The following is an 18,972-nucleotide window of genomic DNA, read 5'->3' on the forward strand; positions in this document are numbered from 1 at the left end:
ACTTAGGAGAGTGTTGGAGCTCCCACCGGCGCGGGTTCATTGAGTATCCTCCCAAGTTAGTGTGTGTCAGCATATGTCAGTGCTGTTCGTGTATGCCCGCCATAGTTGGTGTTGACGGCTGCTTCTATGTTTTTTCTGCAGGAGGAAGAGTGGTCCAGAAAGGCAGCACGCACGGGGTGTGCAGAAACACAACAGCGGGGAGCACGAGCACGAGCACAGACGTCGGAGGGAAGCACACACGGGGTTCAAGGGAACAACGGGGAGTTATTGTGTTTACAGCTTTTCACTGTTTGCATCGCAGAGTCTGCGTTTTGGGTCCTCATTCCCCATATCCCCACGGTCTGCCTGCCAGACCGTGACAGAGACTGTGTACAGCTTTATTTTCACCCACAATGCATTTTTGTATTGTCCTCTCTTCAGCTACCTCTATTAGCTGGGAATGCAAATTTAGCCAAGTGTGTTTGTTTGGGTTAGCACACTTGAACAAGCTCTCAGGCTTCTGTTATCCTAACACTAAGCCTGTAATGCCTCCAATATCACTGCAGTAGCTTTGTGTAATTATGACACACTGACACACTAATAAGCATTATATTTTTTGTATATTAAACAGCAGGACTTCTCCTTGTGTTTTGACTCTGAGGAAGTCAGAGTTTGTTGCTTGGATGCCATTTATATTTTGCACACAAGTATTTAGTGGGATTATCATTTGCATTAAGGGGACTAGAGTTAAGATCGGCTCAAATCAGTTTCTGTCTGTGAAGATTTGCACAGAAATAAATCACTTGAATGAAAAGCTCAACTTCAGTTACCCAGAATATTTACCAATACAGTAGTTTAATTAGATCAGCCAACCAAGACAGATAAGCTTTTGAGAAGCTCCAGACGATGGTCAGATGGACAAATATCCACATAGAAATAGTAAACACTTATTACACCCTACAGTAAGGTATGAGTCAAGTCAAAGTCAAAGTAAATTTTAGTTACATCAGTTACATCAGTGCAAAGCAAGCTAATACATAGATATACAAATGAGAAGAAAATAAATAAATATATGCTTGAGAGTTACAATTAGAATTTACAGTTTACAATTTACAGTTGGTGTGGTTTAAAGTGACCCTAAATTATTTTTTTATTATTGTTGTTGTTGTTACCATATAGATTATTTAATAATGATTTAAATTAAGTTCCTGTCTTACTGACTTAACCATAAAATTTTTTTGTTTTAAAAAAAAAAGGATGCCAGAGACTTGTAGTGATCCCTCCTATTCCACAGGGGGCGCTCCTTGCGAATGTAGAGTGTTAAGAAAAGGGGAAGGGTTGTGTTCTTCTTTTCAGTATTATGAATGGAAGTCTGTTCTTTGATTTTTAGCACTGAACTAGTTTTTGCCAACATTATCAACTGATAACGAGCTTAGCTGGGCTCGTGTAAATAAGTTCAAGATGTCTGCGAGCGCCGTGTACGTCTTGGATTTGAAGGGAAAGGTAAAGTAACAGTGGAGGGGCAATGCTAAGCTAAGGTTAGCCTAGCTAGCACATTCTTGCTTGACAGATTATAATGCGGCTCAGTCTGCAGCGACCAACTAGCGTATCTTCAGCGGTTCATACTGCCGTTTAAAGGGTTTACCTTGTAACGAAAGTCAGCAATTTTCAGTTTATATGACAGATGTCACCTGGAGTTAGGTGTCAGGCGAAAGCGTTGAGAAAAAAAATGTAACCCGATGACTAACAGCTAGGGGACCAGCTGTTAGTAGCAGGGAGTTGTACACTGAATTTACAGCCCGAGGGCTTGTGATGATGCTTTGTGATTTACACGAACAGTCGGTTTTTAATCCGACTGAATCAATGGAAAAGTGAAAAGACATAAAGGGCATGAAATATTCCTAAGGCGTCAGATTTACTTGTATTTAGGTTCCATCCACGTCTCTGCTGTAGCCTTGCAGGTGTAATAATAACATATGAATCCCTTTTAAATAAAAACTTTTAGTGTTTCGTGTAAAAGACATTGCCTGCACCTATGGAGATGTAAATATCTGTTGTGTGAGGAATGTTCTGTTTATAATAGAGGATGATATTGTTGCTATATGCTGCCCACAGTGGCGTTGCATACATTCTAAGATACACTGAATATACTCGTGCAATTTTTTTTTTCCTTTTCTTTGTTGGGAAGTAACACTTTTTTTTTTTTTTTAGCTTAAATGAGAGCTGAGCTTTAATGTGAAGCTACAGTGACTCACTGATATTAATGAAAGTTGCACATGTGCTGTTTTTCTCTTTCAGGTCTTGGTGTGCCGAAATTATCGGGGAGATGTGGATATGTCAGAGATTGAGCACTTCATGACCCTTCTGATGGACAAAGAGGAAGAGGGCACGCTATCACCAATTCTGGCTCATGGCGGCGTCCGTTTCATGTGGATCAAACACAATAATCTCTACTGTATCCTTATTAATCCCTGAAACACATCAACGTTTACAGTGTCCACGTGTTGTACTTACTTCCTCTCCTGTAGTAGTTCTTCTTAACACACGTCACATCAGTGGTTGCAACATCCAAAAAAAATGCCAGCGTCTCCCTGGTTTTCTCTTTCTTGTACAAAATTGTTCAGGTATGATTGAATTATTCACCAGCTTTTAGTTAATAACAATAACACATGCATATACTTTTGCTACAAGTGCAACATGTTTATTTGTGTTGTTTTAGGTTTTTTCAGAGTATTTCAAAGAATTGGAGGAGGAGAGCATTAGAGACAACTTTGTTATCATATATGAGCTCATGGATGAGCTGATGGACTTTGGCTATCCTCAGACCACTGACAGCAAAATTCTCCAAGAGTGAGTATCCTCTTAGCTGCTGTCTCACTGCGGGTAACATGAGGGTTCATAAGAGCCGGATTTTCAGTGTCATGGGTCCATTTTTGTTCTTACACCAAAAAAACTCAAATGTGTAAAATAACATTTTAGTCATTCATAACTAAAACATATATAAGCAAAGTCATGGGGCTCCTAGCATACTGTAACAGTTATAAGAAGCAAATTACTGCCATCTAGTGGTGAAACTGCAGATCGCAACCATATGAATACCCTTGGGCTGAACCTTTAAATGTGTGTAGGAGAGGTTGTGGTGGCTACGAAAAAGTTCTTTTGAAACCATACAACATGGCAGACTCTCTAAACGTGAACCTGGTCTGTTTTCAATGAGGTATACAGAGCAGGTTGAGGTACTCATGCAAGACTGAAAACTTATTAATAGTCTTTCATTGATAGCAGTAAATACCCCTGAATCCTACAATTGGGAGGGCTAACCAAAAGTTGAAATGTTGTGTAAAACGTAAATAAGATGGTAAGAAGTGATTTTTTTCAAATCTCATGAACCCAGATTTTATTCACAGGAAAATCTGGGTTCTTATCAAATCTTTAATCTGTGAAAATCTTAAGAAAAAAAAAAGGTTGAAATTAAAATTTTGAGTTTGATGATGTCAGACGAGCTCTGTGTTTTTATGATGTTCTTTTAATACCTGATCATGTAGCCGGTTAACCTCATTAGTTGCAAAATTTTCCTTCAGACGTTTCTTTTTAGTGCCACTTAATTTCCAGACTTTTGTTGCCTCATCCCAACTTTATTTTTCGACTTATTGCTGCCATCAAATTCACTCAGAGCTAAACCTTTGGTGTGTTTTCTATGTTGTGTTGTGAATAAAATGTGGGTTTATGAGATTTGCAGATCGCTGCATTCTGGGGGGTTTTGTATTTTACACAGAATCCCAACTTTTAGAATTGGGCTTGTAATAAAAGACAAAATAATCTCCATGAAATAATGCTGCACTTTACAGTGTAGGTCTGACATCTGTACAGCTGCAAAGTTAATCAAAAATAAAATGCTTTTGAGACCAGTTTATTTCAGTTTAACAAGAAGGCTCTGGGTTTCAGTTCACCTGCTGACTGACTTGTGTGTGGAGCCTTCCTCCCACAGTCCAAAAGACATAGGTTAGGTTGTTAACCTGTTAGATTAACTGTTGATTCTGAATTGGCTTTAAGGTGTCAATGTAAGTTTGAATGGTTGGATGTCTCTGTGATGGACTGGTGACCTGTCCAGATCATACCGCACCGTCTGGAGCACTCAGAGAAAACATACACAGAATGCACCCAGCTGAGCCTGAACCAGCACTAATCGCTGAATCACTGCGCTGCCTGAATAAACAACATGATTATTGGAAATTAACTTTAGGGTGCTTTTTGAGCTAACCATACTAAGACAGCTGTAGCTGATAAACAACTGGGCCTCGAACACAATGAGTTCAACAAAGCCAGGCTATCTCTTTCTTATCTGGATTCACTTACCCTAACATTAGCAATCGTGATAAGCAGTCATGTGAAGCCAGTTATCAACTTGCTCAGTAAGCCAGACTTTCCCCTTTGTGTTGACATGAATCGGGCGTTATTGGAAGCATGTGACGAGAGGCTGAGGAATCTATAACGGTAGATAAAAGGTAACTATGGGAAAAATGCAAAGACGTTAAGCACATGATACAGACTGAAAGTAACACAGCTGCTGCAGACACGTCGGCAGGCTATTACAAAGCTAACTGAGCGAGAGCCGTGGGTGTGTGTGTGTGTGTGTGTGTGTGAGAGGAAAACCACTGCACAGTAGATTAGTATTAAAAGCACCGTGCGAATGTCAGAGCCCTTTAAGCGCTTTGGTCAAGATTTGCTTTATAAATAAAGTTGATCCTATTTGAAAGCTGGATGTTTGTCATTATGACGCAGGAGAATCTGGTGGATTATAATTGAGTATTTCATTAAATTAATGTTTAACAGACAGTTTTATCCTTTCAGCTGCTGGCTGAGAACGAGCAGTGAATAAAATCAAAAATGAAATTCAAACATAGCCTTAGACCTACGTATGCCTTTAAATGGGTATCAAGTTTTAGGATCATAAGGGGTGAAAAAAATCAAGGAATAAAGTGGCATGTAAGGAAAAAAGACTTTTGATGCTCCTACTATACGTGCACAGAAATCTAAGGGGTCTTTAAGGAATGCTGACGCTAATTTCCAGAGACCGGCTTGGTCAGTAGGTGGGGATTTCTCAGGTTGGTCTTTAATCAGACATAACCTGTTTTGGGGCAGGTTTGGTTCGCAGCACAAGTTAGCCTGGCTATGTAACCTGTTAAGAAGTGATTGACCTTTGTAGTACAAAAAACCAACAGCCCCGAAGTTTCCTGAATAGAAAACACTGTAATCACTCAAATAATAAAGTGCATCTAACCTCAGTAGAAAAACAGTAGATCTTAAACAGATCGTTTTACCTGCGGCTGAATGCAGCCAAATTCCTGTCATTTATAATCATTACTGCTTTAACTGCTAATTTCCCGATGACATTTTCTCAGGTTTTCAATCAGTGCAAATCACTGTGCTAAAAAGCATATTTGATTGTTTTATTTATTTATGTCAGATTTTTACAGTTTGCGTTTTCCCTTGTTGTGGTATTGTCCCGTCATTTCAGTATACCTACAAGTCAAAAAGGTCTTACTGTCATCACCATAAATGACTGTAAATGACCGTTTAGTCTTTCAAAAGTGAGTGATGTAGACGTGCAGCAAACCAACTCTGGATTTCCCCCACATGAGTACAGTAATAAGTCAGACAATCCTCCCTCATAAAATCGACAATCTCTGTTCTTCTTTGATGTTTTCTGGGAACTCGCCATCTCAGACAGTTAATTTCCCCTTTTCTCAGGTTTTCCTCCTGTTTACATTTTTTTGTCTCTCAGATACATAACTCAGGAGGGCCACAAGCTAGACACTGGGGCCCCGCGACCCCCCGCCACAGTCACCAACGCTGTCTCCTGGAGGTCAGAGGGTATCAAGTACAGGAAAAATGAGGTCTTCCTGGACGTCATTGAGTCAGTGAATCTCCTGGTAGGAACTTGTTTTAGAAGGCCCGAGTTGCATAAGGAATGCCGGTCAGAGTGTTTGTAAACTTCCTCTCCCGGTGCGTCACAGCGCACTCCGACTGTCCAGCTTGTTGTTTTGTGTGTACAGTCTTTGATCGCTAATATGTGCTTTCATCTGTTCGTCTTTACTCATTGACTGTCTTTCAGGTTAGTGCCAACGGCAATGTTCTCCGTAGCGAGATTGTTGGTTCCATAAAGATGCGCGTGTTCCTTTCTGGAATGCCCGAGCTACGGCTCGGACTGAACGACAAAGTTCTGTTTGAAAACACTGGACGTGAGTTGTTTCTTTGCTGCTAAGAAAAAAAAAGTACTGAAGCTTTTGAGCAATAAATGAATAGTTGATGTAATAATAGATGTAATAATAACCAGATGACAGTGCTTTTCTGTCATTTAAGCACACATAGTTCTTGTATCTTTACCTAAGCGCTTTTATCTAACGTTCACACATGCTCACATTTTGATGGATGCATCGGAGGGAACTCGGGGTTCAGTATCTTGCACAATGATACTTTGACACATTGACAGAAGGAACTGGGCCAAGTCACTGAGATTCTGATTGGTTGACAGCCTGCTGTACCATGTGGAAAATCGCATTTTAATTAGAACAACTATTTAGTCTGTACCTGATTCGTGCTAATTTGGTTAATCGCGTTAAATCGCCTCTGATGCTTGTATTTGCAGGAGGGAAGAGTAAATCAGTAGAGCTGGAAGATGTCAAGTTTCACCAGTGTGTCCGTCTGTCTCGCTTTGAGAACGACCGCACCATCTCCTTCATTCCTCCCGACGGAGAGTTTGAGCTCATGTCCTACCGCCTCAACACTCACGTGAGTAATATGTGGCTGAACAAGTCGAGTAGTTAGAGTCTAAACCAGAGGAAGGCTCTGAAAGGGTCTGACACACCTGCAAACAGACATGCAGTGAACATACATACATACATACTGAAGCGTGGGTGACCAAGTAGTGAAACTAAATTTGAATGAACAGATTTTTGATTCTATGTAAACTAAAAACTGTTACAGCTGATGCTGCTTTGTGACGATTATTGCACTGAAATTCAGCTTGATAGAAATTAAGGAGCATTTTCTGCATCTGAAGAGGAAGCTTTCCAGAAAATGTATGAGAACCTCTGCTATAAAGCCTCCTAATGTCACCTTAGTGAGAGTTTTTAATTCCTAAGAGGATAAAGTGTTTGCTTGCTTCTTTTTGGGGGACAAAAAAACCCATTTTAAAATGTTTTATGTTGGGCTTTTCCTTTCCAAAATGGGCCTGTAGGGGGCAACTACGCAATTGGTCTGCTTATAGTTAAGTAAGTGTTGCTTTATTTTCCCATATACTTCTTATCTTACACTTATGCGAGCCTTTGCGTTTTTCTGTTATTTCTGGTTTGATTAAAATAGATATTTTAAGTAAAGTGAATTTGAACCAGAACTAATATAAAAAAAACAGGTTAAAATATTTTGAATAGAACTCCTTTGGGAGAAGGCTGTTTCGGGGCGGTAGCGACGGTGGGGGGTTTGTGGCAGAATTATTTGTATACAGAAATACGCCTGTATTCATGAGCCAGCAGCTTAGACTAGTACCTCATCTGTTCATCAATGTTTTTGATAACCACAGAAGAAAACAGGTGAAACACAACCACACGGTTTAGTACTTGGTCTGTGGTTGTCACACATAGGCGTGTGTTATGAATAGTGTTTAACTGTGCTTTTTTTCTGAAGGGGAAAAAAACACTCAAAAAACAAAAAGAGAGCAGATAAGATCTCAACCATTATCCTCTACTCTCAAAAAACGTTTAAAAAACCTTCTTGATGAAAGGAACTGATAAATTACATTTGTTGAGTCAAATGATACTCTATAGGCACACTCACAATGTTCTGCCAGTTTGAACTGGGATCATGGTTTCTATAAGTGTTTCACAACAGTTTTGCCAGTAAGCGTGCCGGAAAGGAAGTGGTATAGTTGAGCAGAAGTCTTTCAGTTTTAGTTAACAAGGAGCTGCAGCGCACAGAACTGAAATTGTTAATCCAAGAAGCAATTTTTCTTGGTTATATTACTCAGCTAAGCACTTGAATACTTTTTTAAATTGTCTGTATTTTATTTTATGCCGTTTAAGCCCTTTACCGTGTACGTGTAAAAACTGTTTGAAGGATGGTTTCTTTTATACTTTGGTTTTTCCATATTATACCTGCTTCTATACCATAGCATGTGCCTCAGATTAAGCACGAAGGCTGTCTGCGTGTGGACAAAAACTACAAATCTGTTCATTTTAAATCCAGATCTGTGCTTGCTGGGCGTCGTTCATAAATAAAGATTATTTATATAGAGCCAAATCGCAACAACAGTTGCCTCGAAGCGCTTTATGTCGTAAGGTAAAGACCCTACAAAAATACAAAGGAAACATTAAAGTTGATCAAACATGATTAAAGTTCAGTCTCTTGATGATGTAACCGTCTATTTTAAAAGGATATACCAAGAAGCAGTTACATAATAACGCAGATTGCAAAGTCACTCCAAAGTTTTGAGCAATCTCTGTTTCTCCCTAATTTTCCTTTACAAGATTTCACACAATACAGCCGACACCACTGCAGCATGAGTATATGAGTATCTTTTGCTGGTTGCTGTAGAAACAAAATAAATGTACGAGCTAGTCTCAAAATGACTTATATTCGGTTGCTGTAGTAACACCTGCTGCCCACTGGGTGGCGACTAAGTCATGTGTTATTTAAAGTGGTGCGTTTGACATTTGTGCACTTAAAATCGATGTGGTTTTTCTGTTTCAGGTGAAGCCCCTGATCTGGATTGAGTCTGTTATCGAAAAGCACTCTCACAGTCGGATTGAGTACATGATTAAGGTTGGAAGCTTTTTCAGTGGGTACATTTACCGTAGTTGCCCGCGTCATGTGTAGCTGAACTATTATTGCTGTCATTCCTTTAAAGAAAAATTAAAGTGGAGTTACAAATGATTGGAGCTCAGCCTGGCTTAAGCTTCTATATGTTCAGTCAGGCAAAGCATACAGCAATTATGATCAGGCTGTTTATGTTCTGTATCATGTTGTCATGCGTGGTAACCCTGACTATTAAGGTTTTAAATGCGCATTAAATTAATCCCTGTTTTAATACCCTGTTTAGGCAGAGAAGCGTGTTAGACTTGACCTGCTTGTTTTGGTTCTTAGGCAAAGAGTCAGTTCAAGAGGCGTTCCACAGCCAACAACGTGGAAATTCACATTCCCGTGCCAACGGACGCTGACTCACCCAAATTCAAGACCACAGTGGGCAGTGTGAAGTGGGTGCCTGAGAACAGTGAGATCGTCTGGTCAATCAAGTCTTTCCCTGTGAGCAGAAACTGACTCACGAGCTTCATACATACGGTTGCAGAAATTGTGTAATATTACCCTAGGCTTTTGGATGGAAGTTTGCTTATGTTATAAAGCTACACAATTCTGGTTTTTATTGTTAATAAAAACATGCAGATTGTAATTATACTTCTTCGAAACAACCCGGAGCAGCTGTGGGCCTTTATACAATCTGGTTTTCCTTTTACAAGCTGAAACACAGTAGATTTATAGTTTGTTTTCGTCTTTTATTAAAGCGCTTGTGTTGCAACTTCTCACAGGGTGGAAAGGAGTATTTGATGAGAGCCCACTTCGGCCTCCCGAGCGTAGAGGCTGAAGATAAGGAGGGGAAACCACCAATCAGTGTCAAGTTTGAGATCCCATACTTCACTACCTCAGGCATCCAGGTATGATCTCCGTCAAGCGGCGGTTTCTCAAATAACTTGTCAACCCTAAGCAAACAACAAGCTGTTAAACAAAAAACAAACACTGTCTGTTCATACAGTAAAAATGTATTCATCATCCCTTTGTGACATACTGTCTGTAAGCATGCTGAACCAAATGCTGCTTATTTACACCTGCGGTTTTGATTATTATTTTGGGTTTAGAATTCTTGGTATGTAGCAACATCACACAGCTGTCCCCGTTTCCACAGCTGGAATTCAAACAATCCACGTCGGCCCTGTTTATAGCCAGAGGGGGCAGTAAGGGAGCACTGCTAAACAGTCAGCTTCCCTGTGTGGTTAAGAAATTTCTAGCATTGAGCCAACTGCTCATCAAGTTGAACTTGGCCCTCTGCTTTTCTGTTAATCACAATGATATAAAATGTCAGTGTTAGCAGGTGAGTAGATTCATTGGATTTTGATTGCCTTTGACCTGAAACTTGAGACAGAAGCTAATGTTTAGGCTTCATTTCTGCTCCATGTTTAAATGAAATCTCTTGCTCGCCGCAGACTTACACACATGCACTCTACTCATACTGTATAATCACAGTTGTCCTGTGATTATATGTGTAGCGTTTTCCCATGTCTTGATGTGAGGAAACAATGGCGACTTGACAAACTTCATTTGAAAATATCATATTATGGCCTCCAATGAAAATAACAGTGTTTCCACAGGTACATTTGCACAATTATACCTCAGTTTTACACCAGCCACAGGTAATTTAGCGTTGTACTTTTTATCTAAAGCAAGAGCTCCTGAAATATCCTTAGAGATACTCTTAGGGGTCAGATGTTTAAACTTGACATTGTAAAAGCTGTTTTTTAAACAATGTTGGGCCAGACATCAATGCCACTGCCTAACTGTCTTAGGAAAAGAAAACACACACACATTTTGCTTATTTTATGCTGTTTTCAGGTTGTTTGTCAGGCTGTCCGTTTCTCTTTCCTGAACATTTCATTATGACTGTCATTCTGTACATTAGTCATTGGCATATACAGTGGTCCCTCACTATAACGCATTTTCGCCTTTTTACAGCACATTGTTTTCTGCGTCCTGATTGGCTGTAGACTATTGTCAATCAATCTCGTGCCGTGTCTCCTATACAGTACAGAATGCGTTCAGCTTGTCAAATTTACATAAATCTGCGATCGCTAGCAGTGAGACTGCACTGTATGTTTGTAAGTTTTCTCCCAACAAACACAACAATGTCGATGAAACGTTTTGCACCATCAAAGACGCCTGCGGTAGCTGCGGAAGGTAGAAGTTACCGTATATTTCAGACCAAAAGGCGCACCGGATTATAAGGCGCATTAAGCGAAACACAACAGTCAGATAAGTCAAACTTGACTCAACTCATTCTTCTTGATTCCTCTACTTCCGTACCATTGATTCATTCATGTTGAATTCTCTCGCAGCTGCTCTGTTCCCATGTTCTGGACCTGAAAACAGGGTTTGATCTTTGGTTTCATTCTATAGTACTGGACTTATTTTTCTACAAAGGTTTGAACTCCCGCGATAAACGAGGGACCACTGTATCACGAAGAGAGCATAAAGATCTAAACTGTCACCGGGTTAAAAATCGGTTTTGAATGTATTTATTTAACAGCAGGTCAGATAAAAACACAACATCAGACAATGTACCATTAAACATGAAATTACAACATGTAAATCCACAGTAGATTAAAACAAGCCCCCACAGGACATAAATATAAAAGCGTACAGAATCAAATATAATGCACAAAAAAATTAACGATCACAGGTCTGGTTCCTCTTAGCCGTCACTTGAGGTGACTTTTAAATGAGCTGAAGGCAGCTAATAACACCTGTTCACTAATATTCAGTTTTAACATGAATATTGAACTCACCCAGTGAGGGTGGGGTATGTCCATGTAGGATCTGAGAACTGAAGGCGGAAATGTATACATTTTTTTACGGTTTTCGAAACTTAATGTATTACAAATCTGAAGTGTGGGACAATGATGGAAGGAAAGCACGTGTGAAGCGTGTGAACATCCATACCTGAACTCATCTGCTGCCACTGCTGCACCAGAACCAGCTCTGGCAGCCAAACACAAACACACTTACTCGCTCTGGCTTGATTCCTTCACAGACATCAGTACATGTCTGGACACTTCACACATGCACTCCTTCACGTGAACCTGAAATCATCTGAACGTGTCTGTTTCATCGCTTTTACAGTCTTGTGTGGGGAAGGGCATGGCGAATCTCTCGTAGGTATATTAAGGAAGTATTATACCTACGACTGTTACATAATTAACCCTGCGTGTGTCTTTTGTTACACGTAGGTCAAGGAAATGCTGTCACAAAATCTGTAGCATCAGTTATAACTCAAAGCATTGACGCGTATGTAAACGTCCTTCTTCAGAAAATACTTTAAAACCACAAGTGTAGTCTTACTAATAAGCTGTGTCATCAACTTATAGTTGACTCTTTGAGACTGCTAGAGACTCCTCTCTCTGCTGCTAACACAATTTCAATTACGTCTGAACTTTTATTACTGTTTTCTCTGTGGCTCCCATTAAAAGAGCTAAAAGGTCATATTTTCCAGCGTCTCCACATTTCCTATGGTTCTCGATAAAACTTTATTAAATTCTACGGATATTATGCAGCCCACTCGGAAACGAGAAGCTCAACTTAATTGAAATGCATGATAGTTGTAATTGGGTTGCTTTTTGGCAGTATAAGAATGCTTTACGTTTTCTGTGGCAATTAGGTAGCTGAAAGAAATAATCCCCCATTCGTTCCTTCCTTTAAATTACTGTTTGGTCATAAACAAACAGATGCTGGAATAAGAGCTAATGTATGAATTAGTGCAGTAACACAGGCGGCTTTGCACAGTGATGGGATGAAGTGTTTTTCCTACATTAAAAACTGACATCATCTGTAAGAATGGTAATTAATTATTTAAAACACACACACACACACACACACAAACAACATTTAAACTGTGATGTTTAGTACGATATTTGTAGTTGCACTTTGTATATTCTTTGTTTCGGTGGAATAGCGCATCAGTGTAGGAGATGAATCCTCTTTTTTGTGGTTTTCTTCAAACACTGGTGACCTTTGGTGACTGAAACACACTCAGAAAAAAAGTGTTTTCTCATCACTTTAATCTGTACACACCCTGCAGAAGTGAAATTGTGCCTAGTGATGAGAATAAAGTGGTCCATATCCACCGCCTCTTATTTTCTTTACATTTGTTTATTGCATGTAAGTCAGATGGAGGAGCTGAAGCATGTCGTGGTCTCGATCGCTAGTGCGGAGAGAGTGGAGCAGGAGATTAATCCAGGATCTGTGGGGAGTAAAGCGATATGACGTACTGTTGTGGTGCACAGAGTGCTCAAAGATGTGGCTGAACTGATCAGTTTATGTTTCTAACTTCACGTATGGCCACACGTTTGGGTAATGACCAAAAGAATGAGATCACAAACACAAACAGCAGAAATGAGGTTCCTCTATAGAGTGTTTGTGCTCACGCTTGGAGATGGAGCGAGAAACTCTGATAACTGGGAGAGAGTGTGAGTCAAACACTGATCATCCACATTGAAAGGAGCCAGTTAAGGTGGTCCAGTCATATGCCTGGTATGCCATCTGGAGGCCTCTGAGTTGAAGTATTAGGGGCTTCCCTAACTGCTAGGAGACCGCATGACATGCTGGAGAGATTATGTCTCTCTGGGTGGCTGGGGAGAGTTGGCTCTGCTTAGATAGCTGGATCCAGATAAGTGGCAGACATTGGAGCGATGGGGTGGATGTTTTGAAATATTGCAGGTATAATCCTGGAATTAAAAAGATCGTGCTGATGGTGATCAGTAAACTTTTAATTGCAGGGCAGTATTCAGTTTTTCTCTTTGGATTTTTCAAAACCTGCAAAGGCATCTGAGGTGTTCATTTTACATAATTGTGTTCGCAAAACTATGTAGCGCTAAACCACAACTCAAAAAACATGATTATCTATGAAACTCCATCGTGAACAAGATCGTTTTTTTCTTTCTCGGCTTAATTTGTAACTTCCTGGAAGGAAGCCACCTGAAAAGGTTTGAATCTGAAAGCCACAAAGCACCCCAGGGATTTTTACACCTAACGTACTTCAGCTGAGTGCTGCAGGTTGCACATTGAGCTTCAACCGATTCATTAAGTTTGCCTGCAAGGTGGGGCTGCTTGCAGCGTTTTATCAGACGGTTCAGATGATCACTCAAAAAACATTTTGTACTTTACACTTTGGTTGATTTGTAATATTGAGAGAAAAAGGAAGTTGTAGTCGAATTTGAGAAGTTATAAAGACTCGTTTTAAATTTAGTAATGCAATGAACTGCTCTGCACATGTTTAGAACATATAAACAAAGTGTTAGAATCAGTGATTGAAAGGTCTTCAAAGTACAGAGCTTTGATTGGGAGACCAGAAGCTTGAGAACATTTGCATTGACACCGTGGTGCACCCACTATTTTAGAGGGAGCCTATTAAGAACCATATTCCCATCAAACTCTTGTTTCAAGCCTGTAACCTTTCCCTTATTACAGGGCAACAGCAGACTGGGTCTCAGACCCAAATGCTGCCAGTAACGCCACTCTCTACGTGTGAGAAGAGGCTGTGAATCTTAATTAGACACATGTAAATATCAAAGCATGAGAAAGTTCCTCTTAACTCTACCACTAAATGTAGGGAAGCGCACATGTGAAGTGTGTGTGATGCACGTAACTCCACCTTATAAACTTAACTAGAAAATGGAGCAACCCCACACTTTGGCTGAGTGGCAGTGAGAGCAGAGCTGCTGTAATATTTTCAAATTGTGCTTCTTTAGGTGAAGTCGAAGGAACCCAAACATGCTGGCAGATGGTTTCTGAGCCATAACTTCTACCAAAAGCCTGATAAGTGCAGACCACACATGCAGTCTGTACTTACCAAACTAGATACAACAAACATCCTCCTTTCCCCTTCTCATCTTACAAGCCATAATGATATTTTGCGGAGGATGGCTTTTGGTGCCGTTTTGCTGACTGCGTACCCACGGTCAGGCCGACTGCATGTTTGGCTGCAGCGTTCGAGGAGAAGTGCTGTGCCGGCAGACTCAGTGATCCCACGTCTATGCGCTTGTCGTCATGTCTCTGGTGACCACGGCGCTCTCTCGCTCTGACCTCACTGTGTACTGGAAGGTAATAACAAGGCGGCCGGTACCGAGGCCTCACCAGAGCCCTGCCACCACTTGACCCGCAAATTCCTGCGCCGTATATCCGGCTCCTAGCTGGGAACTGGCATGATAGAGACATGACATGGTGACGTCTCCCAGAGCGGGGGTCATGTCAGCTTTAAGATGGCTTTGCGCCTCATCCCTGCAAATTATGACACCGCATATTGTTTTTTGTGTGTTAGATGTGCCAATTACACAGTATTTACCATGTAATTACCATGAAATTCTGCTTGCATTGTGGTATGTTGTTGTGATATTATTCAGATAAGTGAAGTGAACTATTTCAGCATTTAAAAACTTTTCACACGCACACTGTGCCAGTGTCATTTCCCACACCTGTCCAGGGAAAAAACATGTGTGCAATCAAAGATGGACATATAGTGAAGACGAAGTGATATTTTTAGCCTCTCTTCTCGAAAATCAACTCTGTGGTAACACTGGGTTGGTGAAATATCAGTTAATGACTTGTGAAAGTTGTATCTCAATAGTGCTGATGTGGAATTTTTTTCCCCTTTTTTTTCTTTTTTTTTTTTGCTCCCAGGACTTACAAAAATACAGTTATGTCAATTATTTTTGTGTCTCCCTTGAAAGCTGTTCTGTAGTTGCTTCCCTCTTCTCTGTGTGAGTCATACTACAGCTTCCTCATCAACAACAAAACTTTTACTACAACTCACAGCGGCCTTAAAAGCATATCTCTCGACTGCTGAGCGCTTATCAACCTGCTGCTTAGAGAGGCAACGGGTGCTTGGTAACTTGCTATTATGCAGAAAGCAGTTGGAGAAAATGCCAATTATCATTGTGGGTAAAAAAAAAAAAATGCATTCAATAAAAGAATTATACATGTATATGTTTTGTATGTTTCTGAGACCTTTAGCTTTGCCATTAAACTCTTAAATATGCTTCTTCAAGAAGCCCAGTGAGCAACAAAGTAGTGCAGCTGTTATGAGAAATAACTGCTTATTTCTCAAGATTCGAGAAATAAACATACGTTGCAGTTTTATAAAAACAGCAAATGGAACAATAAGTGCATGTTGGGTGGAAATAAAACCACATCTTTAGAATAGGGCGGTGTGGTGGTGCAGCGGTTAGCACTTAGAATTGAACTGACTCTGGGTGTGAACTCGAGTGTGAATGAGTATCTTTCTCTCAGGGTCGGTCTCCTGCGACCGGCAACCTGTCCAGGGTGCACCTCAGTTAGAAATCAAGCAGGCAGTTTACGTTGTTTTGTCTTTTTTTTTTTTTTCTTCTTTTCAATGCACTCACTTCCTCTGGGTGCTATCGTTCTTTGTAGAGTTCACAGGCTTGTATCTTAGGTGAAGTGTCAGCTGTCAGTTTCCTGTAGGTGTGATTTTTGTTTTTTTTATTCTGCATGAAATATGTAGCTTGTCCTTACCAGGTTCATACTGGGATGGTAGCCATCAGTGGTTAGATGCCCGAGTGCAGGTTAGATGATAAACGTAAAAGTATTTTTTAATATCTCAAATAATTTTATGAGGAAATGATTCATTGAATATACTCTAGAATAGCACATTACTCTAGAACTTTAACACCGTATCTGAGATTGTGTTAGAGATGACTTATTGACCCCGCCATATACACATACTTATTTATTTATTATTTTTTTAAATTTCAACCATGTTTATGTCAGCTGCTTTTTCTTTTTTCTTACTCATAGGTGCGTTACCTCAAGATCATTGAGAAGAGTGGATATCAGGCCCTGCCGTGGGTGCGCTACATCACCCAAAACGGAGGTAGGTCACTTCACACTGGTGCTGTTATGAGACACTGAGTGCCCATATGTGCAGGTATTAGGCAACAGTTAGGCAATGCAGTGCAATGCGGTGGGAACTGACCTTGCACCGATGCAGTTCTATGAAAAGGGGATACGCTGTAGTACACGAGGCAATGTGGCAACGTCCTGCAAAATGTGAGAAAGTGAACTTTCTTTGTCGAGCTTCCCCGATCTTCACACTGAGATTACCAAGGTTGCACATGTTGGTCTTTTTGCTAATGTTGCCAGTAATTGCTAAACATCCTCATCTCATTTCCTCCATATTCCATTCATTCTGGGTGGAAAGCATCAGCTGCCTCCACTTGATTTCTCTCAGATTCCCTCTTCTTTTTTCCCCCCCCCCATTTGATTAAGTCCTGTTCATTTCCTTCCCAGATTACCAGCTCCGGACTCAATAGGCAGCGCCTCAGCCGGCAGTGGGCAGGTGGAAGTCAGACGGGGTGGAGTCGAGCCGCTAATGTGCTATCAATGGCAGGTGGCAGTCGTAACAGCGGAGGATTGCCAGTATCTCGTTTTAGTTTAGTTTTGTATTAGTTGATGTTACATTTGTTTATGATCAATGCAAATCTTAGACGGAGCCTTCAGATAGGCAAGGTTCGAAATTGATTGTTTCACTGCAGTGTGGCTCCCGATACGAAGGTCAAGGATAGCAGGAGGAGTGTTTACATCACCCGATGCAGCGAAGAGTCGTGCACAATCTATCACAGTGGGTCAGATTTGTTAAAAAAACAACAACCAAGTGTTACATTTCCAATTTAACGTTACTGTAATCAGCTACACACAGGTCAACATCCCACTCAGTCAGCCTGGAAAGTTTTTTGTATGAAGCTGCTTTGTTCTGCCACAATTCCTTTTTGTTGACGATGTGTATATATTTCATTATATGTTAACGATCAGTGTTATTAGTTGAAACAAACTGTAAATTGAAAACAAACATGTTTTGTATCATCTTCTCCGTGTGATGCCATTGATACGTGCCAGAGTGTTGATTTCCTGATTTGCTGTTGTGCTGTTAGTTGGTCAGTTTGACTCCCCCCCCCCCCCCCCCAAAAAAAAAAAATTAAATGCGTTAAGGTTCGGTTGCATGGTAAACAATTAGAAATCTCTACGTCCCACCCCAGCAGCTGTTTTTCTTTCCTCTGTCTGTACCTACATGCTTTTAAACCATTAAATGTCTATTTAGAGAAAAATGTTCCATGGTGTGCTTGCGTCATTTTGTATATAACATCACTGCGATCATCACAGCGAGCTGTCGTAGTGTCACATGCAAACACCTGTCGTGCAGAGTAGTGAGGATTGCTGAATTGAGGGAAAACTTTGGCGAGGGGGTTTCCTGTATCAGACCTGTGGTTGTAGCTAACTCTGGATGGTTCTTTCCACCCTGGTCCTGTAGATCTTTTCAAACAGTGCGCCTCTTAATACCCCTGCTGCCATGATATCATAGGCAACTCAGTGCAAGCACTCCGTAAACAAGCAGGAGAGCTGGAAAGGATGTGACTCAAACTGTGGTCAGCGATCGCAGACATGCTCAAGAGAAATGTAGAATGGACCGGCACAGACTACTTATTGTTCACGCCAAGCCAAGCTGCAGTGGTGCGGCATGAGGTCACTGCTTAAGTTTGTCTTGTAAGGGGACTGTGATACTCCTAATTCATGTGAGTCACTCTGAGCAGGTGCTGAGGGTTGCAGTGACCACATTACCTGCAACATGGCCAGACTTGATTTTATCATTTAGAGTCCAGTTGTTTTTATTTTTCTTTCGAGGCACCTGTTTTTGAGAAACACCTACGCAGCAGGTGTTCACAGTCTGGGAACAAACCTGAATCATTATCCACCGACAGAAAATGTTTTTTTACTTTCATTTTTTAGAGAAATTATCAAGATGAAGTTTAATGTTCACCCGTGTGATACTATAAATACAAGTTTATCTTCAGCGCTCTGTTCTTTTTCCATCCTCCAGACGTTTGTCTGATATACATCTTTATTTAGGTGTTTTCTTTGTCAGCTCACTTGATATTTTTGCAGAAAGCATGTAGCTGCATTTGAATACAGCAGCACTGACCTGAATGGCAGGTATGTTACTGGTAATTACACCTTCTCAGATCAGATACATTTTATCTTCGCTATCTCCACCTCTGTCTAGAGTTATTTCACAACTGCGTTCTACAGATTTTTCCATGATGGTCTGTTTACTTGTTCCGGAATTATTTCAGCACTTACTTTCTTAATAATTTAAGCACCTCTTAG

At 40.6% G+C, this 18,972-nt stretch overlaps 1 protein-coding gene across 1 annotated transcript; it reads left to right on the forward strand.

Annotated features, from left to right (window-relative positions):
- Positions 1 to 1,287: 1,287 nt before the first annotated feature.
- ap1m1 (adaptor related protein complex 1 subunit mu 1) lies at positions 1,288 to 17,769 on the forward strand. Its single transcript, XM_085142131.1, has 12 exons — positions 1,288 to 1,482; positions 2,278 to 2,434; positions 2,536 to 2,603; positions 2,699 to 2,829; positions 5,765 to 5,912; positions 6,095 to 6,221; positions 6,629 to 6,771; positions 8,728 to 8,799; positions 9,121 to 9,279; positions 9,561 to 9,686; positions 16,609 to 16,684; positions 17,101 to 17,769. Exons 1-12 carry the CDS (start codon positions 1,441 to 1,443, stop codon positions 17,121 to 17,123), a joined length of 1,272 nt encoding a protein of 423 aa, XP_084998257.1. The 5' UTR covers positions 1,288 to 1,440; the 3' UTR covers positions 17,124 to 17,769.
- Positions 17,770 to 18,972: the final 1,203 nt, after the last annotated feature.

Source organism: Neolamprologus multifasciatus, chromosome 18, assembly GCF_963576455.1.
Source record: "Neolamprologus multifasciatus chromosome 18, fNeoMul1.2, whole genome shotgun sequence".
Classification (NCBI taxonomy): Eukaryota; Metazoa; Chordata; class Actinopteri; order Cichliformes; family Cichlidae; genus Neolamprologus; species Neolamprologus multifasciatus.

Coding starts and splice junctions, on each gene's coding strand:
- ap1m1 (XM_085142131.1), top strand. CDS start 1,441: ATGTCTGCGAGCGCCGTGTACGTCTTGGATTTGAAGGGAAAG. Junction 1,483..2,277: donor TCTTGGATTTGAAGGGAAAG/GTAAAGTAACAG, acceptor TTTCTCTTTCAG/GTCTTGGTGTGCCGAAATTA. Junction 16,685..17,100: donor CTACATCACCCAAAACGGAG/GTAGGTCACTTC, acceptor TTTCCTTCCCAG/ATTACCAGCTCCGGACTCAA.